Raw genomic sequence first — 24,627 nt, 5'->3', positions numbered from 1 at the left:
AAAACTCTTTTGAGCATTAATAAGCAACCACATAACATCCACCCTCCTCCACCAAAGCAGAACAAAATTTCAAATATGAATGCAAAATAAAGTGATAAACCATATCTGGAGAGAGGGCATACCCATGATACCCGCCAAACTCCAATTCCACCAATAATTAATCAGAAAACAAAATGCAGCATCCACCCGACAATAATCAAAGAAAACCTCAGTAGAATAGGTAAACTAATATCCATATAACAAATAAATTAATGATACAAAAAAAGACATAAAAACTAACCCAGATGAAGAAAAAAACATTTCCAACTCCCAGGAAGCCCAGAAAAGAAACCAAAGAAAAGAAAACCCCCGAAGAACAACAGACCAAACACCACAAAAGAAATAATGGCAACAAACACGAAAACCATAAGCACCAACAACAAAAAGTCATCTAGGTCTAATATAAGGCAGACCAATCTTATCCAGATTAACCAAACCTTTCAAAATATGAGGCAAATAATCAACATCAAATTCCCTATCCTCCTCAAATCTACTCCCAAGTTTAGCCAGAAAATCAGCACACGCATTTCCCTCTCTTAAAACATGCTTAATCGTATAATTAAGAGTAGGAGGGCCATACGAATTTTCCTGATAATGCAAAAGAACTGAGGACAATAAACATCAACATTTTTAATACTTTGAATTAAATTTAAAGCATTCACCTCAATCTCAATGTTAAAAAAACCTCTATTGTTACAAATATAAAGACCTTTAAATAAGCCCATCAGCTCAGCAAAAATGACCTTACACGGAGATAAAGGGCCCGCATAAGCCATAATCACTTTACCAATATTGTCACGAATAACACCCCCAAAACCAGCAAAAGACCGATCAACAGAACCATCAGTATTAAGCTTCATATAAGGAAACATCGATTTTAACCATCTAACAATTAACTCTTTCACTTCTAATCAGCTCCTCAGTATGAATAGTGATACCCAGGTTCACACACAAAGCATCACAATGTATGAAATTTTTTCTCGAAATAAGCTTGACAGAAAATAATTGAAGCAATTTATGATTAATATTGGAGATAATAACCTTATCCTCCTTCTTAACCCCATTATTCTTAGCTTCATTATGAGCTTTCCAAAGGAACCACAAAATAAGAATAGGTAACAAGTTAAGCACATGACCTTTAACCATGGACATCCAATCAGTCAAGAAGGACTAAACACTATTAACATATATAAAGTCTATAACATGAATAAGTTTGTTAACAATCATAGCATAATAACTCTACACTTTTTGAGCAATATTACCATTGAGGAAAACATGATTAATACTTTCAATATTAGAACAGCAATGGAATTTAGAAGGAAGATAAAAACCTTTATTCCCAAGACGAGCATCCACCGGCAAAAACCTTTGATACATCTCCAAGCAAAAAATAGAGTAAGATAAAGGAATATTGTTGTGCCAAATAGAACCATAAATATTAGAAATATCATTATTGATTCTAAACACCTCCCACATATTTTTAATTTTAAAAAGACCATTGGTAGAGCTGTTAAAAGGAATACGATCAGGCTCAATAATATTCAAAGGGATGCTCATAACATGATTCAAAATCTCCTCAAGTAAAATATGTCTAAGCTTATTAACATTCCAATTAGCATTATCAATATAGTAGCCAACCTTAGTATAAAGGAGAGTATGAGAGGATAGCATATTGTCAATCGTACCTGTACCTAACCAATTGTCTTGTCAGAAAAGACATCCCCTTTACCCAAACGCCATTGAATAAATGGATCCGCTTCCCAGCTAATCTTACCTAATCGTTTCCAAACAAAAGAATCAGATTTTTTTAAAATACATAAAGTAGGATGCACCTCTTTACAGTACTTAGCATGCATGAAATTAGCCCATAAACTAACTTTAGATCTAAAGAAAAATCAAAGTTTATAAGAGAAAGCCCTAACCATGTGCAAAATACTCTTACAACCTAAACCACCCTCATTAAAAAAAGGGTCACATATTTTAAACCAGGAAGACCAAAGAATAGAAGACCTATTATTCTTAGCTCCCCAAAAAAACTTGTTGATCATCCTTTCCAATCTAAGGCAAATAGAAGGAGCAGGGTTAAGAGTATGAAAAATGAAAATAGTGATAGAATTTAAAACATGTTTAATAAGCACAAGTCTGCCACCGAAAGAAAGGAAATTAGTAGACCAATTGATAATTTTGCTTTGAAAAATCGTGACCATATCCTCAAAGATCATGCTTTTTTTTTTCTCCCCTTGAAAATAGGGGTACCCAAGTATTTAATAGGCAAAGAGGAACAATTAAACTCACAAATCCTTTTAATATCATTAATTCTACCTTGATTAGCATAATTAGATACAATAAAAGTACTTTTATTCTAGTTAATCGAAAGCCCACTCATTTTCTGAAACTCATTTAAATGCGTTATCATAAATGATATACTGCTAAATATGATAATAACGTATTTATTATTAAAAATATGATAATTTCAAAAGTACTTTTATACTGCTAAATATGATAATAACGTATTTACACTATAAGGTCAAATATCTAACTAAATACGTTATTATCATATTTTTAATAATAAACTTGATTAAAAATTATTAATGATCCACATTTCTAAGCAACGCTTGACCATATTGTAAAATTCTATATATCTCTGAAACCTCCAACATTTATTAGCTCCTTAATTTTGTTCCTAGCTAGTGCTATAATCTAAAAGGATAATTTGACCTCGGCGTCTCTCCCTCATCTCTCTCCTTTCCTTTTGCCATGAAGCTCCTTAATAACCTTAGTTTGAAATCACCTTTTTAACCAACGGGTTGGAGGATGGAGAAACAGAGATCGAGATGTAAGGTAAGAAAAGAGAAGATAAGAGAGAGAAATAGGGGACAACAGGCTTACAAACGCACTCATTCATTCAATCATTACCTTCTTGCTCCCCACCACCCCAAACTATCACAAGTGACATCTATTATATCTTCCCCCACATTTCCTCTTCCAAAAACTACCACACAATATTACCTGCATATCGTTACCCCACATAGCTTTAGTTTTTGGTGTTTTAAAAAAAGAAAAGAGAAAAGTTAAAACCAAACCTAACTCTTTTTCCCCACCCACATCATATGTTGATATATAATACCAACAATTGCAAGCTGGAGCTCTTCAAATCATCTTCTATTGCTTTTTTATCTTCTCAGGTTGTTTTATTCATATAGATCTGAGGCCTGAAAGGAGATTTGTTACCCATTGAAGAATGTCTGCTCCTGCTGTTCCAGACCATGTTTGCTATGTTCACTGCAACTTCTGCAATACCATCCTTGTGGTATTCATGCTAATCACGACATATCTTTATATAATTTCCTAGATGATAATTTGGTTAGAAATGCATTTTTGTTCATTTTTTGAAAGGGAAAGAATATAAGATGGCCGAGCTTCCTCTTTTGTAGTTCTTTAATTTTTTTTTTTTTCTCTTAATAAAAAATTGTTAAAGAACTATGGAGATCTTAAAAGTGTAGGCATAGGTGAAGAAATTGCTAGGTTGGCCTTAGTAGACGAGATCAAGTGATATGATATCGCTAACACTAACAGTTAGTGGCGCAAGGGTTTAGGTAAAGAAGAGCATCTCTGTGGCTCATGCTTTAGGAATTAAGTAGTCATTCTTTCATCTGCTGCACCTATTGGTGCTTGCATCTGTTTGGCTTCTTTGTTACAAAATGGAAGAAGAATATTTCTGTTTTAGGTTTTTCCAGTTTCTTTAGGGTATCATCTTTCTGAGGAATAAATTTGCCTTTTAGATGTTTCAGATTTGAACAAAGATTACTCTCTCTCTTCTCTCTTCTCCCTCTGTGTGATGAACATCTTCATATCTCTTTTTATTAAGTTCACTACAGAGATCACTACTCTCTCTCTCTCTCTCTCTCTCTCTCTCTCTGTGTGTGTGTGTGTGATGAACATTTTCCTATCTCATTTTTATTAAGTTCAGCATCTTTTACTGTACTTTCTCTGAATGTGCACCGACTAATTCCTCTATATAAAAGAGGATTTGCCCATATAGTTTTCTTTTCCTGAAAGAAATGATTAAAGTAACTAAATTTATGATAATTATATTTCGCATTATTTTTTTTATTTTAAAGTTTTAGTAGTTCCTAATGCTTTCTTAGTAAATCTGAAAGACTTCTGTTGCAGTCCGCTTGTTAAAACTATTTAATAAAAATATATACTACGATTATGGACTGTAGAGAAGCTCACTCTAATTAGGGTTTCTAGGGGCTAACAATGCAAAATAAAAAGAAAATAACGTATTAGACTTGCAAAGTAACTTGGCATCTCCGTGGACTAAACAAAATAAATAAAAAAGGTTAAAATGTAAGCATTTTTTGTTAAAAAAATGATATATTTTAATTATATTGCAAAACATTTATTTTTCATGTTAGATGATAATTAAACAAGATACTTATTTTCTGTCCAAAAATTAATTTAAAAAATATGAAGGATAATCTTAAACATCAAAAGTATCTGTCAACCTAAGCTAAATTTAACTCTAACATTTTAAATTAATTTTAATTTTCAATTTCAACTGTGTCTTCCACCTTTTCTTTTGCATTGCATTCTTATGAGCTTATTTTTTTCGTTCTTAATAGAGAATATTTTTTATAGAGAAATAATTTTTTCTTTTTTTATATGTAAAAATAAAGGAGGGTTAATTTACATAAATAAAATCTTTCTGTTTAAGAATTTTTCATCATTTGGTGAAATATATTTCGACATTCAAGCGAACAAATGACCCTGTCATAATTTCTGCGAGACTATTTGGTGAACATCCCGACAAATTCTGGGAAGAAATCATTTACTAACAAATCCTAGCTTTCATGCGATTTTTACTGTTGCTGTGCGCATTTCGCCTTTGAATTGCTGTTCATCATGTGCACTAGATAAAGAGAGAGAGGAAGAGATAGAGATAGAGAGGTAATGGCTCTTCTGTCACATCATTTTCCACTCTCTTTCTTCGCATTGGTTTTATCTGCGCTTACTTTCATTTATTTTGGAGCAGAAGTGGTCAGGAGGGTGTGTGCGCAGAAAAAGAGGGGGGTAAATTAATTGCATGAATCTTTTACCTTTAATGCTTTGGAATTTAAGCCCTACTCATGTGAGTGGTCTTCTCTTTTCCACAGAAGAGAGAAGATCTGTGTGAAGGTCCTTCAGGTTTTAAAACAGTAAAAGCAATCACAAAAAAAATTAAGAAAATGATAGATTATGTATTTGATGAACTTGAGACAATCCTTTTACATAAATTAAGTGAATAACTCTTGCGTAATCTCAACTTCCAATTGCGATATCTCCTAGAATACCATTCAAGCTCTGTTTTCCCTATCCATTCTCTCTCTCTCTCACTTTCTCTCTCTCTCTCTCTCTCTCTCCACCTACTAATCACATTGCATGAAAAAATATATTATTCCTCTCGAATTAATGTTGTAACTCCTTATAAATAGATATTCTTCATTGAAAGTGTCACAATCACTTCTTGCTCTATACAATCTTATTTCTCCTGTTCTTTTCTTTTGAAGTTCATAAAACAATGGCGTCCTTGATTAAAATTCAAACCTCCCCCATATTCCTCTCTCTCTCTCTCTTCTGGTTTTAACTTCTCTTTCTATATAATAGTACTCAGCTTTATATGTGAAGAGATTCCTGAAAGAATCGATGCTGGTGCATGCTGGTTATCAACTTATCATCAGGATAGTTCAGAGAGGTTTAATGCCACATGTTACTCTTGACAGTCATAGTCAAATGTTACAGCCTGCTGCATTTCAAAAAAATAAACTTATGTAAGCAGAGTCTCTCTCTCTACAGATTTCTATCGAGCAGTAAGAAACTTAGATTTAGGTCCGCAGAAAATCCAAGCTAAAAGTTGAAATGCTAAGAAGGATTTTTTTTTTTTTTTTGCTCTGTAGAATTAATAACAAAATGCATTACTTGCTATCTATTTCATTTAAATGAAAATTTATATATTTTATGCACCTCATCATGATCAGTTTGGTTGAAGCTTTAGCATATGTCTGAGTTTACCTTGGGCTCAAATGTCCCAAAAATAATAATAATAATAATAGTTTTTTTTTTTCTTTGAACGTTGCAGGTAAGTGTTCCAGGCAGCAATTTGTCCGCGACTGTGACAGTAAGATGCGGACATTGTGGGAATTTGCTGTCTGTGAATATGGGAGTTCCTCCTCAGTCAATGCCATTTCAAGATCTTCAGGTTCAGCCTCGCTTCTTCGTAGCACTCATTATATTTAGTTGCTTGACTTTTTCTCTAGCTTGATGAAATCAAAACTCTTATGACTTGAGAAGGATTGTTGCGTTGCGCATCGTCGGTGACAACTAAAATTGCTTATAAAGATTTAAACGTTGCATTAAACGCCTTTAGATTAAGATTTAATTTGGGACGGCAGTTTTAATACAAAATTTGTTACTTTAAAAAAAAAAACTGATTTAAAAAATAGTAAGAAAGTCATTCAAATGAAGCCTAAATCTCTATCTTCAAAAAAACAAGCATTAGCTTAATCATATCATAGCAACATATATGTGTCAATCATCTGACTTATTGTTGCTTTGTCTTGTTTCAAGCAGTAGTTTTGTGTGTTGTTTGAAATGAGAATATAAGCTGAGCTTAATTGTTCGTCATTGATCAAACACACTTTGGCCTCAGTTGTAATGAATTTCTTATTGTTTTTTAAAATGATTTTTTATATAAAAATTAAACTTTTTTTATTATAAAATTATTTTAAGAAGCAGCAAAAAAACCACCCTAAGCGAAGCCTTTATCTCAACTCTTTAACAAATCATATCATAGCAATAATTTTGTTAAACTAGTATATCAGATTCATAGATTCTGCTCTAAGGTTTCCATGATGAAACAATCCAATGTTCACTTAATTTACCCACTCGCAGCTTAAGAAACGTTGGAGCGGCTAGCTAGCTATCGCTTATGTGTGTTAATGTGGTGCATGGAATTCGTATAGAATTTCTCTAGAAAATTTTCTCCATTAAGGGGACAATGATGAAGATGTGAATTTAGAGGTTATTGCAAAATATTCTATTAAAGCTTTTCTGTTGCAAAATATTCTATTAAACCATTGTTCAATTAAGCAAATTACATAACTTCTCTTTGATCTTCACTGTCTGGTATGATCATTATCAAAAATATTATTTACAGAATTTGACGCTTCGCTATGATTAAGCTGTAAAAGCTTTTCGCTTGATTTGAAAAGCATAATAATCTTAAACCAACTTTCAAAACAACCAGCAACTCTTTTTCTATAAATAAATAAAAGCTCTTCATCATAAAAATACAAGAATTTCCCAATATGGAGAAGTTAAAGAGTCATTTTTCTTCTGTAAAGCTTATTGTAGTTTAAAGGAAGCTTTCTTCTTTTTTGACGTTTTATGAGATGACTACTACCTGGTTCAGTCTACAGTCTGGCACGCCATGAACAAAAGCAAGATTCCCCATTCAAAGAACTGTTTTTATTTATTTATTTATTTATTGTAAGAAATTGCAGGGCGCTCAGCTCTTACGTTGGAACTGCGAATCATCTTCAAATTGTAACAGGATTTCACTGTTCAATGCCGTTGGCAGTAATCAGCTGGATATGCCTCCAATACATCGTAAGTTTATCACAGTTCTGCAAAGTTGCCATATTTTCCTTGTACAATTTTGACTTGTGAAAACTTTATGTACTTAAGAAATCATATCGTACTTCCAGCAAGACATTTTAATTTTTTTAACAAAATTTTGAAGTTCATTATAACAGTTAGCTACTTGGTAATTTTTCTGTTGCTGTTGTGCTTTTATTAATCTAAAAAACAATATTATACTTGTATATTAAATTTAAAATTATCCTGAAAATCAATTTATATACTCATAAAATCATATAAAATTTGATAAATAAAATAAAAAATTTTAAAAGATTAAAAAAAAATCTTTTAAAATAAAAGATCTTAATGATGATGTTGTTACAACAATAAGATCCAACGCACTTCAAAACACAAACATAAACTAAAATCGGTATACAAAAACTACAAACACAAAGATATAAACAACCAACGGTAGGTAGCTAGGAAAACTTATTCTGTGTGGAAGCGAATCCGTTCGAATGCCTAAGCCTGTGGCTTGGTACCACTCGGTACCGCTGCTCGGTATAATTGACGTGACTTATTATGATTGGTATCCGAATGTTGAGCTCCATTCGGCATCCGCACAGAATAATCTCTCCAACAGTAGACTCTTCAGCCTCTAATTTATCATAAATAGAAGAGGTACAGTCCCACCGCTGAAGCCACCGGGCAACAAGTGAGGGCCGCAATAGTCTCGTTGACAACGCTGGAAATTAAGCAGGAGAGCAAATATGCAACAATTGCCATCGGAGCTTACTTACCTTATATGCAATAGAAAGTTTTATCTAAGAATAAACCATATATGAAATGGATTACCACCTAAATCCTATAGTTTAATGAACCATCTCTGAAATGGTGAGGCAGAGGCAAAAAGAAACTTAATGATAAGAGAGCCCATATTTCATTAGAGCTTTTGTTAACTTCTTATAATGTAGTGGTTACTTAGAGTTAGAAGCTAAGTATGGACATTTTCATTTTGTGTTTAGGTAGGTGTTTGGTTCAGGTCTTTAGTTTCCTTTATTTAGCTTTTATATTACTTTCATTTATTTTTCTTCCCATTCTTTATATTTTCATCTTATTAACAAAAATAAATAAATTCCTCTTTTGCTTATAAAACATGATATAAGACTAATTATAAATTTGTAGGAATGAGGCTACTTATTATTAAGGATGCCACATAGCTAGTTATAGATTAATTTTACATAAGGAGCTCATGAATATTTAGTTTCAAACAAAGTTTGTTGGTAGTATTGAAATCTATACCCTTTACTATGGGAACAAAGCAGCAAATTACTTAAGATAAAACACTTTGGCTTATTTCTTCACATGCATACACACTTATAAATATAAAATTAAAAAAAAAAGCAGTTTTAGAGTTAAGAGTTTCTTAAATTAGATAAAATAGTTGCTTAAATTTTATCTTTATTTCTGGCTAAAATTAAAAATATCTCAATTCAAAATTGAAATTTCTATGTTCATGTTGAGTTTGGCTCATATGATGTTAACTTAATGCAGTCCCTACTTAGGTGTGAGAGAACTTAACCTACACTATTTTTAAGGTTAAGGAACAATGTTATTCAGTTATTCAAATAGTGATTAGATAGGTAATAATAAAGTGCATAATTAGAGAATTAGAAGTTATGTCTTCCATCTAAAAACTACTCATTTTTATTGGTCTTCGAAGATGAAAGAAATTTTTATATTATCCCATAATTAAAAAAATTATACAATAATAGCAACATTAAACACTATGAATTCGATATGGCTAAGAAAATTGTTATAAGAACTATAAAATACTCAAGAAGTTCAAATGATAATTGTCATTTATAATAAGGTGGCAATTCAACTTGTAATGAAGCCAATTTGATATTGATGAAGACAACATATTTATATAAGATTCCATCGATCTCCTTTCAGGACTATTTAAAAAAGATCACATAACAGTTCCATAATATAGTACTAAGGATAACCTCTACATGCATCTTTCTTTGTTTTTTTCTTTAAAATTCATAGAGGGGTCTAAGCATTAATTAAAAAAAATGATTATAAGTACTTAAAGGGATCTAAAGCCACTAATGCTCAGAGAGCTACATAAAAAAAAAAATACCATTAGCTTAAGATCCCTCTACTAACTTACAAGAAAAGAGAAACAAAGAAAACCCATGAGGTAGTAAGGGGCCACAACCCAAAAAAGAGCCTAGGCCTAAATATTCAATAAAGGCCAGCTGGAGGGAAAATATGACAAAGGAAGAGGAAAACCTCCACAAATTAGCATTCGAGCATCTAGCCAAAATTTGTACACAACCCCATACAAATCAGCATGAAGAAAATAAAAGAAAAAACTTGAGGCCGTAAGAAAAGTTTAGAAGCAACAAAATTGAAGTCGGCAAATTTGCTTAGAGAATCAAAGGCAGAAAGAAGCAAAGTAACCAAGAGTCCTACAAAGCATTGAAGTCGGCAAATAAAAACAGATTAGTTGAAGAAACCCAATAGGAAAAAGCACAAAAAACTCGAAACAATATTACTCTCAAACAAACCAAGAGAGAATTCAAGAACCACATTCTCAATTAAACATACTACCATAGACAAATGAAAGGAATCTATCACACGGCAAAAAAGTAGAACACCACAGTCAGGAAATCCAGAAAAAAGTCAAAACCAGAAGCAGTAAAAATTACAAGAATATGAATCCAATTCTCAAAGATATTATTCCAACATCCAAACATGCAGTAGAAAATTAAGGAATCATTAGAAAGCAACAACAACATGAACATAAATCCTATTCCCCAAGAGATCCACAAAGACATGAATAAAAAATAACAACAACCCATAAAAAGCGAAGCAAAGCAAGCGAGGCAAATCATCTTGAACAACAAATAAACCACAAGCAAAAATACCAACATATGGATAATAAAGCATGATTAAAATGATCAAATGCAAACTACATGATAACACAGAAGGTTAAAGATCACCAGTGAGAACAATGTAGGACCAACGAAACCCAGAACCCTGCTAAAAAATTATTAAGGTTAGTGATAACAAATAACTTCTTTAAATAATCCTAAAAGAGATTAAACATATAATTTTCTTATGTGGTTTACTTCCTAGAAAATTTGTTCTACTTCTCCACTATTTCCTCCTATTGTTCAAGTGTTGCGTTATCATTTTCGTGGCTATGCCTTTTATCATCAACACCCCTTATCTTTCACAATCCAAGTTAGCTCTTTTCCTTCTGCTGACATCTATATTTAAGAATCTAGTATATCATGGTAGTTCATGGATAAAATCCTCTTATTGGCCACATTTTTCTCATTTATAGGTTCTTTTTTTTTTTTCAAAGGAGACTCTATATTGGCTCAATCAAGAGATTATCCAACTATTGAAATTCACACTATATTATAAATTAACAATTCCATTAATTACTTGAATGAGGAAATTAATTCATAAGCTTGTCTATTTAAACATACTATAGTTAGAAAATTTTAAATTAAAATACAGTTTATAGAGATACTACATCTTTTCTTTATATTAGGTTATACCTAAAATATTATTTCTTTGTTGAACTTTTTGATTATATACATGTTCTTGTTAGTTGGGCTCTAAAATAGAGATTATTATAGTAAGATCTTCACAAGAAGAATCAATTATGTTAATATTTGTAATGAGATTTTTTAATTAATTACTATTAGTTTTTTTTTAAAATAATAAAGAAGATTATCCTTTTATATCCATTTAGATCCCCTTCCCTTTTCAAGTTCACTTTATGAACAACAATATCCTTTTCTCATTATCTTAAATTTAAAGTTGCCTCCTAAAATGAACTTAGCAATTGCCTTGCTCTCTATGGTGTTTATTTCTAAAATTTTGGCATATTTCATGAATATATATTGTCCCTATAAGAAAGAAGTTTGGGTAATTGGATATAAACTTATAATTATTTCAAAAAATTGTAATATGAAAAAATTTCCATCCTTTCTCTCATGAAGTCATATTAATGGTTACCTTTTAATGAACATTTTAAACTCCATCCTCATATAAGGAACACCAATAAGGAGAATATATCTATAGCAGTGGGTGATTTAGATAATCAACTTTATATCACTATCATTTGCATTAAAAACTCAAAATCATGAAAATTTAATGGAGCTAAATACCTTAAAATAGTATATCTTCCTAAAAGGTTAAGATCCAAGAACCTCGTGGACCTAATGAAAATTTTTTTGCCTAAATAAGATTAAAGTGGGCGATGGGAATTTCGTAATTGATATGTATCTTATTTAGTGGGTGATCCTTAGAGGGATTCAAAACTCACTAAATGCTCCAAGAGCTACAAACAAAGGTGAACAAATCTAAATAGTTAATGATCCCAATCTAATTACGAGAAAAAAGCAAAAGAAAGGGAAGAAAATCAACAAAAATCCAAAAAAATCAGCCCAAGCTTGAATAAACCGACCTTCATCTCCTAAAAACAAAGTATTCTTTAGTTAAAAATATTACTCTAGAAGTTATTCTCCTTTTGTCCTCATCTCTTTAACAAATCCAAGTGACCCCTATTACTACTCTTCTTAATCATAGTGATAATATAAAATAAAGATTAAAACCAACTCTTTTTTTTTTTTTACTTTTAGTTTAATTTTTATGGAGTTTTATATCATAAAAAAGTGAGTACAAAGACCTAAAGAAGGATCCAAAAATCCCTAAATCCTCAAAGAGCACGTCAAAAAGAGAAAATGAAACTTCATGAGCAAAGGATCCCATCAAATTTCAAAAAGTAATGCAGAAAATGAAAAGACCGAAGCAAAAACCTTAAAAAATGCCTATAGGAAAGCAGAAGATGCATAAATCCTCTTTAAGATCAATAGGCATGAAGCTAAAGACATCTTGAAAGTAAAATTTGGCAAAGCTCATCAATGTCTATGAAAGGTGTTACTAGCTTGGATGGTACATCAACTTCTCAATTAGTGCTAGATGCTTGCAAAAAAAGGAGTAAGCCTTTATATCTTTTATACCATCATTGGGAATGTTCTTCTTTTTCTTTCTAGTTCTTCTTCTAGTTACTAAAAACCAAGTCTCGTACCTTTCTATATTATCCTCCCCACCACCAAGGTGAGAAAACATAATAGGTTCTTTCTCATGCTGGTTGTTTATAAATTGTTGAAGTTGAGAGTGCATAGGCTCCAATTGGATCATGGAAGAAGAATATGGGTCAGTAGTTACCTTCAGAGAGAGCTACAATCAGTGACATATGAGACATTAGAAGAGGAGATGCTGCTTTTGAGCAAAATAGGAGGCTGAGGGATGAATTTAGGCTGATTTGCTTGCATTTCAGTAGAACTTCTTAGGTTTGTAGGTTGGGTTGCTTGGAGGATAGAGGGATATTAGGACATTGACTTATTTTGTGCACAACATGGACACATTGGAAATAAAGTTGGGAGATCTCCTCATTTTTGACTTTTTGGAAGATATTGCTATGCAGCTCTGAGACCCAAACTCAAGAAAGGTGCTTGGCATCAAGATCCATCCAAACACATACATGAACAAATGAATTCCTTCCCCAAGTGTTAGTATGGGCATCTACCAAGAGTGGTTGACCAAAAAAGGAGGCTATCCGATTAAATTTGTGTTGTTCCACTACATTAATGGCAAAAGTGGAAAGCAGATCCATACTGGAGAAGAGGCCAACCATCGATTGGGGAAAAGGATGGAAACCAACATACCAAATCATCAACACTATCAAAGAGGAAAATGAAATAATTCAGAGAGATGGTGAGGACTTAAAATCTCTTAAAACTGATCATTTTAGTTGTAACTTATTGCTAAACAAAAAATAAGGCAACCACATCCCAAAAAAACTTGCCAATAAACTCTCTTTTAAGTCTAGCTAAGTTGGCATGAATAGAATTCATGTTCAAAGTCACTAAACTACCATATTTTGACATAACACCTGACTTGCAAACATAATCAATCTTGAATACTTCTGATCTGTTCCATGTAATGGGAAGTTTTGGAGAAGGATTGGCAGCATTATGCTACTTGAATGATAGTTGAAAATAAACAAATAAATCATTCCTTCAAGTAGCATTAAAAGGGGCATGTGTACAAACATCAGAAGTGGAGCTTGTTGAATTAGGAGTATCATTATTGGCTGTATATACTGGATTAACATACCTTCTCTAAACTTAGAATCAACATCTAACTTCATGATAGTACTCAACTTCAACATTCCAATAAAAATAACCCCATCAATTGTACCATGAACCACGGAATTAAGAGCACCTTAGCAAAGCATGTCATTCAGCCTACTTACAATGGCCATAGGAACTTCAACACTGGAAGAAGTCATCAATGCATGATCGACAGGAGGAACATTACGGATCAATTTAGCACCACAAGGATTCAGATGTGAATTAGCTTCAATCAACATGGAATCGGTGCACGAAGGAACTATCTAAGAGCGCCATTTCTATATAGTGATGGTAAGAATCAAATGAGTATGATCGGGCTAGCACTAGCTTCGATCTCCAATTGTTGAAGCAATATATCCTTGGATCTGCCTCCAAAACCTCGTCATAGACTTATGATCAATAATATCTCCAACCCAATCAGAGCTAGTATAGGAAGATAAAGTAAGATCACCATGTAGTATCTGCAATCCAAATAGCTAGCAAAGTACATTTATTGTATCTCAATAGATATTTTAACAGTTTATAATCTCCTTCTAGTGGTTGATGCATATGCTAGCATAATTTATTTAAAGTTTAAGCAATGTTTGGCCTTGTGATAGTCAAATATTATAAGGATCACATAATGTGTTTGAAACATTCAGCTTCTATTGGTAGTAAAGTAGGAGAACTATCTAGAGATAATTTTGGAAGGTATGGGAGAGAAAATAAGCTTGCATTCTGACATGCCAACTCCATGAAGCAAATCTGCCGCATAACTAGATTAAGACAAGTGCAAACTTATAGCCATAGAAGAAACTTGCACTCCCAAAAATGTATATATAGAACTAAGGTTCTTCATATGAAAATTGTTGGACAAAATGAAAGTAAGATTTTACAACTGAAGTTCATTGTTGCTAATAAGAGGAATTCCATCTACATAAACAAAAATATATATATGATAAAAGAGCCTTTCATGTAAAAAAGAAGAGAAGGACCAGCTCTATTGTGTTGAAAACTAGATTTCATCAAGTATGTAAAAAAAGTCTCAAACCATTGACGAGGAGATTGCTTTAAGTCATAATGGACTTTTGAAGCAAACAAACATGATCAGGAAAAAAAGGATCTTGAAAACTGGGGGGTTGAGCCACCTAAACTATATCACTTAGCTTTCCATGAAGCAAAGCATTGGACACATCAAATTATAAAATTTTCCAATGACGAAAACAACAATTGTAAGAAGAATGTGGATGGCGGGAAATTTAGCTACTGGACTAAATGTTTCAAGATTGACCAAGACATACTCTTGATAGCTTTGTGTCTTACAATAGTGTCATCCTAATGAATTTTAATTTTTAAAATTCATTTGGATCCTAAGATGTTCTGTGCGGAGTCATGAGGGGCCAATTTACAAGTTTCTTGAGCTTGAAGAGCCTCAAATTTAGCTAACATAGCATTTCTTTATGATTCACTCTTGACAGCTTGAGTAAAACAGGTTGGGTCGGCTGGAAGACTAGAATGAAGCTTGCTTAAATATGTTTTGGTTTAAGATCCCAGGTTTTGGATTGAGTAAACATTGGATGTCCTGGATGCATAATGGGTGAATCAGGAGATAGGAAGGAATACAGTGAGACGACAGAGGGCGTTTTTGAGATAAAACAAAACCAATAGTAGTTAGGTGATGGAAATATAGGAAAAGGTGGAGTTTGAGTATGTTGACTGGAAGGAGGAAGAGTAGTTGAGATTGGAATAATAGATAGAGAGAAGGTAGATGATTTGGAAAGAGACGTAATTAGGATAAATAAAGAGGGTGGAATATATGGTGGAACTTTAGGAGTATTCTATTATAAATAAGTTTGTGAAAAATGGAAAATTGTCTCAACAAAATACACATGCCAAGAGACAAAGGTCTTAATTACCACTTTCAATGTGAAAGCATTATTTGTAACCTTTTGTGTGTGGAACATATCCAACAAAAGAAAAAGGAAGAGATTTTCATTGAAATTTATGCTTTGGATAAGCATGTAGGAAGGGAAAACATAAACAAACAAAAATCTTAAGACGCGTGTAAGAAGAAATCTATTTGTATATCAGCTGGAAAGGAGATGAATGATTAATTGTGAGAGAATGTATGAGATAATTGGGGAATAAGATGAAGAGATTTTAAACAAAGCTTATGGGAAGGTGTTGGTAATAGCCCCTGTCCAGTGTGAGTGATTGGAAGAAGCTCACCATTGCCTACCAGCACTTATTGTGTACCATTATATGGTTTGGGGTTGATCATTTGACTAGGTTTTGAAGTAAGATAAGATGTTGACCCATAATCAAGTATCCAATCTCCAGAATTAGCAGTCTCGATAAATAAGGCTTGGGAAGAAAGCTAAAATCACCTCGATGCTAGCACTTGAGAGTAGTGTGACCAAACTTCCCATAAATTTGATAGTCAATCGGAGTAGAAACATTGCATGAGATGTGTGATGGAAATGGCATTCCACAAGTAGGACTTGAGTAAGAAAAACAACCTCTCAAGGGACGACCATGACTACCACCACGAACAGTGAAATAAGCAAGATGTAGGTTAATTGGAATGAGTGGGCACAAGAACATCACGAGCAAGCTCAACTACTAAGTTAAATTTTCACTACAAAGCAATGTAAAAATATCATCAACACTAAATGGTTGAGGATTAGTGTGAATTGCCATTTTGAATGCTTGATGATAAGAACTAGAAAGGCCATTTAATGTGTATAGGATAATTTCTTCAGCAGGTGAAGGGATTCTAGAGGAGCCAATAGCATCAACCTTGCTTTTAATTAATTTCAGACAAGAGCTGCATCATGAATTTATCCAGCATTGAGAGGTGATGTAACTCATTTTTAAGTTGAAGAATGCATGAACGGTTGGTTGATTGAAGACATTTTCTAACAATGTGCCAAATGTCCGTACATGTGTCCAGATTAAGAAGATATAAAAGAAAGGTTAGGGAAATTGTTGAATAGAGGACCGTAAAAAGGTTTAGATCAATTAAAATCCAAGTAGGAAAATGAGGATTTGGAAGAACTTTGTCATTATCGGTAAGAAGCTGCTTAGGTGGCTTTGGCATTGAACCATCCATAGAAACCCATCAAATTAAATATGTTGGCAGTAAACAATTTTAAAATCTGAGAGCTCCGCATTGGATAATTTTCAGCAGAGAGTTGAATTTTGATAACTAATTTAACATTTGTCATAAGAAACTAACTGAGGAATGGTAACATCTCCTCTTTTTTTTTTTAGTTAAAACCCACAGAGGGGCCAACGCGTTGATATAAGGGAAAATTACAAGTCTTGATGGGAAACAAAGTGGAAAAGATATTGAATTAAGTACGTAGCAGAAGAAGAAGACTGAGCCATATCGAAAAAGAAAGCTTACGAAAAAATTTATAAAGAGAATATACAGTTTTTACCAACCCGCTCTCTAATACCTTGTAGAAATTTAGGATTTACTGCATTCGGTAGAAGGAAAACTGAGAGAGTAAAAGAGGACTAAAATTGTATTACCTTCTCTACTTTTTCTTTTAACAAAGTACAATATATAAATGCATAAAATAACAATACATAAAGTATAACTAAGGCTTGAGATGAAACAGTTAAGCATTAAAGGTGATTACACCATTAAGCAGAAGAGAGGACAACAATAATGACTATTCTATGATTGTGATTCAAGATTTGTATACATAACCTATCATTTACTTGAGCATTTTGAGTTGATCAGTTTTCTGGTTTTTTGTTATCCAAACTATCTACTTTTTTTTTTTCATTCTGGCCACCTTATTAGAATGTTGCATAAGGATTTTTCACCTCTTGAGCAACTGTTGGTGCTTGTTATTTTGGTTAATTTATTTCACTTGATAGTGGAAAATTATTTTAATTTCCTTGTTTTTAAATTGGGTATGCTTTGTATGTGTCTTAAACTTATGAATATCAATGAATATTATATGATTTACTTAAAAAAATTATATATTCTAACACTAAAGTGTAAATTGAAGTTCTACTTACAAAAGGCATTATTGTCGACACAGTTATTCTATATGTCTTAGGCTTCGTTTGGGACGGCTTTCTTACTGCTTCTTAAACTAGAAAGATGCTTTAAGAAGCAGTAAGAAAGCCGTCTAAAATGAAACCCCTTAATTATTTATTCAATTCCATCTGCAATGTTCCATGCCAATATTAGAGCTAAAATGTAATGCTAATAAGATAAATTCTGCTCTATTTCACCTTAACGTGTATTAATAGCCACTTCTATAACTGATTTATGTTCTTGCAATATTACGGGCCTTAAAGTTCTTCAGCATGGCATTTGATCAAAAGTTGATTAGTGATAATTTCTAAGAACTTTCAAGGTCTTCGCCTTGAATTCTAAGCTAGTGAGGACATTTTTTAATCATTTTTATTATCATAAATATGCCCAAGTCACGTAAGGAATTAAACGAAAGTTGAATTAAATTTTGTAGTGGATAGAAATTTTTTTAATTCTTATCAACCACTTCTTTGATCTTTATTCTTATGTTCTAAATAAACAGCACAGGAGAAGAGACAGCGTGTTCCTTCTGCATATAACAGATTTATCAAGTGAGTTACAACATATATAACTTCAATTTTCTCCAGCTGAAAGGTAGATATAGATTGCAAATGCCACACTCTTTTTACCTTATTAAGAAATCATATTTTCTTGCATTTGTAAAAGGGAGGAGATACGTAGGCTAAAGGCAACAAATCCAGATATAAGTCATAGAGAAGCCTTCAGTGCTGCCGCAAAGAATGTAAGTGTTATATATTTATATGAAACTTTTGCTTGAGGCATACATGCTGCACTTCAACAGTGACCATAATTACTAACCTAACTTAGCAACTAAAATTTGTTCTCTAATAAGATATTCTGCAAGCTAAATATGGATGAATTGTTTGTATTTATTATCCCCTTTTTTATGAAGAATGTAGGGCAATTAACTACTTATTGTCCTAATTTTAATTTTCTTAAAGCATTTTATTTTTCCAAGTCAAATTTAAGCTAGCTAATATTTGTCGATTTTTTTTCATGCATCAAACATAAACCTTACACTTTTTTTTTTTCTATTTGGTATCATAGTAGAGATTGAGAGTAAAACTTTCAAATAAATAAGATGTTAATAATGCAAAAGCACTATATATATAGATTTGTTGAGCTTATAAAACAAGCAAATAAATGCATTTCTAGCAAAATTTACAATATAAAACTCACAATGGGCTTTCATGTTAATTTAATAAAATTATTAGAAGTCCTTAAGGAAATCAAATGCTTACTAGTGCTCAAAGAGCTACACAAAAAAGCAAAAAAGAAAACTAAGGAGCCAATAATCCCTACTAAGATACAAGATAAACAGGAAGAAACTAAAGGTAGGCAAAGAGCCACCCTCAAAAAAGGAAATCCATGCAAGTAAATGGTCTTGGATAGTGATCAATAGGGTAGTCATGGATATTTATATCAAGATACTTGAATATTAAAATAAAATTATTTAGTGGATCTTATGTGACCAATTGTAAGAAAAATTTTGTAACTTAAGAAATCTTTGCAAAATAGAAATTATTTGCCTTACTACATCAAATGTAGTTTTGTAAATCATGTGATAGTTTACACGTGAGAGATTTGAGTTAAACTTACTAGAATCTCTTGCCTTATATGAGATAGAGTGTCACAAGATATATTAGATGTAATAACCTTCAAGAGAAAAATTATTAAGGTTAGTGATGTGTTCTTATGATAGAATGATCTGATGATGGATGGTATATATAGACTTCAATCTAACTAAGAATATGGAGGAATGACTCAATGGCCCAAATATATTGATAAGAATTAAATAGGTCAAGGATACAAGTAACACCATCAAGATTAATTTCTACTTTAAAGTTTTTGAGATGATGCTTCATATAATAATCATAGCTATCATCAATGATTATATTATAACATAATTTTGAAGAAAATAAGATCTAAATAGGGAGGCACATTGTAATAGAGTATAGAACAAATATAGAACTCTCAACAAAATGCAAAATATTTCAACCTCAAATACAATAATGATTTAATAAATAATGGAATAACTATAGATTCATGATTAATATTACGATGCGAGGCATTTAGGATTGTTCGTAAGGAAGATAATCCATCATGATTAGTATAATGAGATCTCTAAGGTGTTAAGACATCTAAGAGAATAGATGATAAAGTGTATAAATGTCATATAAAATAAAAATTAGAAGTGCATGAAATTTTATACAAGAGATTTAGAATCTATAGCAAACAAAGAACATACTTTAGAAATATGATGGATGGTGAAGCTCCTCTTTTACTTGGTTTTTATAAAAAGAGGGCAATGAGTGATAAGGGGGAGAAAGATAGAGTTGGAAGGGATAGAATGTAGGGCAATTAACTACTTATTAATCCAACCTACTAAAAGTAATTTTAAAGAAGATAACTATAGATTAACTACTTATTAATCCAACCCTACTTAAAAGAAGATAACTATATTATTTCTTGATCATAATCCAACCTACTAAAAGTAATTTTAAACCTTATCTTAAGCACTTGGAATAAGGAAAGCTATTAGTCCTTATCTTCATAGTAGGATTCCTTGAAACATGCAACCTTATTCCATATGAGCTCTCCCCTTCTTCAAAAAAATTTTCCATGAGAATAAAAAATTTGATGGTGGATTGATGTTGTTCATAGATAATTAAATAATTTAGTGATCACCAAAGAATCATGATTTATTTTATTAAAAGAAAAATAATTATCTAGAAAAGTAGATTGTAACTAAAAAAAATCTAAAATGGGGTGGATACTTATTTTCAATCAAAAGAAAAAAAAATAATTTTAATCTCATAACCTTTCAAATAGGGTTTGTCTAGATCACCAAAGAAAGGAGTAATAACATAATGCTGATCTTATTGGATCTTTTTCGGGTTATGCCTCATTGTCGACCGCCTTTAATTTCTTTTTGTAGCTAGTAAGGGATCTTAGGCACTTTTAAGTTTTTGTTTTTATTTTTTTATTTTTATTTACTGTAGCTCTTTGAGCATTCGTCAAGCTTTCGATCCCTTTTAAGGATTGTATAACCTTTTATTTCGATGGTACAAAATACAACTCCCCACCCCCCTCACGAAAAAAAAGAAGCCACCAAAGAAAATAATTTAAAAAATGTTAGTTAAATTTTCAGACCAATTAACACAAGAAACTATCAAGTCCTTAACTACTTCAAGAGGAGATAAAAAAAAATTATAACTAAAGATAAAAAAAATCCAATGATGAGTCAAAATTAAAATAAGAAATAATTATTCTGAGAGAGAAGGAGACCACAAAGCTATTATAATGCCCAATGAGATTGGTCTTTTTATTTGGCTCTAATATGATAATGATATGGGTTAGAAGGTGGTGGTGTGCAATCATGTAGTTGAAAGACATTCTAGGAGTGGGTCCTAGTCATGGTGGAATAAAAGTAGAGACCAAGCCTAGACAAGTAGGAAATGGATTGGTAGAGAATGAAAATGATAACTTCATAATCCATAATATAATTAAAATTATGGGATAAAAAGAAACACATTCTTTATTCACAAATAAATATATAATTCATGGGTAACTAATTAAATTTCCCATAGGGGAAAGCGACATACCTTGCCTATAATAAAATTCAAAAGCACATCGCATCTTGACATCATATATATTAATGAACACACAAACTAAACTTTAATATTATATATCTATATACTAACTCTAAATTTTATAAATTAAAAGGAGAGGGTAGTGATTTAAGACCAGCTCTTACATCTTATGTTTTAGCTCCTATTGAAACTAATAATTAGAGTCATCCAATAAGTGAATGATGTCGTGGTCAGCATTTTCTCCCTAAATCAAGAATAAGGAGTAGCTTTGGTGACAAATGTGGGTATAAGAGAAGTTATAAGTATGGATGATAGTAAAAACCTTAATTAGATCTTCCCACTTGGGATTCGATTCCCCTAGCATTCATTTATATGTAGTTGTACTTCCTTTGAAATTGATGCATCTTATTGGTGTCCCCTCTTTCCGCCCTTATGAATTGTTGGTTCTCGCTCAATATAATTGGGTTACCATAAGGGTTTATCTCCTTTTCTTATTTGCAAGTCCCCTTACCATGTTGGAGCTCCATCAGTATCTTCTTCTCTCTCAAGCCTCATGATCTAGATTCCCATCAATGTGTTCTTATATAAAGATAAATTTCATCCTAGTTGTGATCCTTCACCTAACATACGATTCTTTGTAACTCTTTTATGAATTCTCCAACATTTGTAATCAAATTGTTGTCCATTCTCAAAATTAAAAATAATATTATCTATTCATACATTGAAATTAGTGCTTCGATCGGTCATGCTTTTTACCCTTTTTTAGGGCAAATTTTGGTTTGGAAGATCTTCATATTAGATGCTAATCGTCATTTTATCAAACATTCAAGAAGAATCTCTCATCATATCCATCTAAATTTATATTCCTCGTTTATATGTTTAATTTATAATTCACATAACACTTAATTGCTTGGCTATGAAACTTGATTCAAACACTACCTCAATTTATGAAACTTTTAGAGTTAGTACTCTTAACGGAATAGAGGATTTATTCTAGCTATGCGAAAAGAAGTCTAGTTGATTTCATAAAATGGCAGCATATTTCAAAAAGAAAAATTTTGTAAAGTTTTCTCCTTTTATCAGATTGTTGTATTCATGGTTATCCATCAAAAGACTATTTTAAACTTCATCAACATTTGAGAAAATTAAGTAAGTTAGAACTTTGTGAGAGTTGTCAATGAAAAAACGATTGCATTCTTTATATTAATGATATCACCAATTAAACTGAGGCTATGTCTGGGAGGGTTTTTTTTTATTTTTTAAAATAACTTTTATTAAAAATTATTTGAACTAAAAAATTGCTTTAAAAAATAATAAAAAAGTTGTCTCAAACGAAGCCTAAGTTAAAAATTTGTGAGGTTCATGTCTCATGATTTATTCAACTAAAATAATGTTAATTGTGATGGATATTAAAATGGCATATGAAGAGATTATGCGATGTTTTAACTATTAGTTTACGTTTTTTATTATTAGAACTGCATCATTAATATTTGGGTTTTTTGTCTTCCTCTTCATTACTTCAGCTGGCATTTTGCTGTTGTAAGACCTTCAATATTTTTTGCCTATATGTTGTATCAGTTGGGATTAATTGCTGATGGCTGCTTTCTTTCATCAATGGATTCTTGAGTTTTTCTGTACTTCTTGAGTTTTCTAGTGATGATTTTTGACTTTATTTCTCATTTATAGCAAGAATCTATAATTGTTTAGATCTTTTTGAGGGGGATCTCTGTTGGCTTGTAATTTTATTTTAATTAATTAAATATATTTTATTTAAAAAAAATATATACATTCTTTCATATGATCCTACATTCGCCTAGTGATTGCGTAGAGTGCAATCAACAACCTTCACATCCAAATGGATTTAGGCTTCGTTAATTTGGGGCGGCTTTCTTACTGCTTCTTAAAGCAAACTTTTGTACGAGAAAGTTGCTTTATGAAGCAGTAAGAAAGCCGTCCCAAACAAAATTTTAGTGATCAGGATTATTATCTAATTAGTATAATAACTATAGAAGTGATTTATTGTGATCATTTTGATTGCAGTGGGCACATTTTCCAAATATCCATTTCGGTCTTAACCATGATGGAAACAGTCAGGTGAAGATTGATGATGCCATTCCTGCTCACGGAGTTCAGAATTCTCAAGGTTACTACTGATCAATCATGGATTATTTGAGTTGATGTTAAAATAAATCTCCTTCTTAGCTACTTTAAATTGAATTTTATGAAGCAGAAATCAATGTGTTTGAAAATGATTATGATGCTCTTAATAAAGATTGTAATGTGTTTCATAGTATAATTAATTTGGTTAATTTGTTTAATGCATTTTTAAATGTACCTAAAATATTAGTTGTAGTCATTATATGAACAAATATGTGAGTTTAAATTTGAGAAAAATGTCAGCATTTTTAAATGTCAGCATTTTTCTCAAAGTTAGGTTAGTGCACTCTTTTAAAATAAAATATTACAAATTATTAAAATTTAGGTAGAACATTTAAAAATGTGGCTGCATCTTTAAAATGCAATATCGGGCATACACGTTAATATAAAATAGAATTAAAAATCCTTAAAAGGGATTAAAAGCTCACTAGTGCTCCAAAGAGCTACAATCCATAAAAAAATAAATAAATAATCTTATGAGCCTAAGATCCCATCTAATTACAAGCATCAGATATCTAGAAAAATAAACATCTATGAAAGGCAAGGAGCCTTCATCCAAAAAAATAAAAAATCTTTATCAAATAAGATAGCATGTACAGAATGTGAAGATCCCTGCAAAAATCAGTGCCTGCAAAATAGAAGAAACCACAAGCAACAGGCTCAAAGCAAAAAATAGTAAATGCAAATAAAGGATATCTTGGAATCAAAGCAGCCCAACTGAAGCAACAAAAGCTAGAACTGCACTAGAAGAACACCACAAAGCACTAAGTAGCACCAATAACGAAGAGAATCGATCAAAAATAAGATGAAAACTACACCTCTCAAGCAACAAAAACAGCACAGCAAAATCCAAATAAACATTATAGAAAAATTCAGTAGTAGAACTACCAATTCCTTTTTTAGCAAGCCAATTAGCACTTATATTCACCTCACGCCA

At 31.8% G+C, this 24,627-nt stretch overlaps 1 protein-coding gene across 2 annotated transcripts; it reads left to right on the top strand.

Moving 5' to 3' along the window:
- Positions 1-2,738: 2,738 nt before the first annotated feature.
- Positions 2,739-23,849, top strand: LOC110099351 (putative axial regulator YABBY 2). 2 transcript variants are annotated; one of them, XM_020826470.2, is made up of 7 exons: positions 2,739-2,880; positions 3,225-3,349; positions 6,161-6,280; positions 7,584-7,689; positions 18,422-18,470; positions 18,586-18,661; positions 23,574-23,849. In XM_020826470.2, the coding sequence occupies exons 2-7, from the start codon at positions 3,281-3,283 to the stop codon at positions 23,685-23,687; spliced, it is 534 nt and encodes a 177-aa protein (XP_020682129.1). In that variant the 5' UTR covers positions 2,739-2,880; positions 3,225-3,280; the 3' UTR covers positions 23,688-23,849. The 2 variants fall into 2 exon arrangements, with proteins under 2 accessions (XP_020682129.1, XP_028553776.1); XM_028697943.1 differs by having other exon boundaries at positions 2,764-2,880; positions 3,243-3,349.
- The last annotated feature ends 778 nt before the right edge of the window (positions 23,850-24,627 follow it).

This window comes from Dendrobium catenatum, unplaced genomic scaffold, assembly GCF_001605985.2.
Source record: "Dendrobium catenatum unplaced genomic scaffold, ASM160598v2 fragScaff_scaffold_119, whole genome shotgun sequence".
Taxonomy (NCBI): Eukaryota; Viridiplantae; Streptophyta; class Magnoliopsida; order Asparagales; family Orchidaceae; genus Dendrobium; species Dendrobium catenatum.
This window is presented reverse-complemented; position numbering and strand designations above follow the sequence as displayed.

Excerpts from the sequence above, each read along its gene's own strand:
- LOC110099351 (XM_020826470.2), top strand. The coding sequence starts at position 3,281 with ATGTCTGCTCCTGCTGTTCCAGACCATGTTTGCTATGTTCACTGCAAC. Across the intron at positions 6,281-7,583 it reads TGCCATTTCAAGATCTTCAG|GGCGCTCAGCTCTTACGTTG; the intron begins GTTCAGCCTCGC and ends AAGAAATTGCAG. Across the intron at positions 18,471-18,585 it reads GCATATAACAGATTTATCAA|GGAGGAGATACGTAGGCTAA; the intron begins GTGAGTTACAAC and ends CATTTGTAAAAG.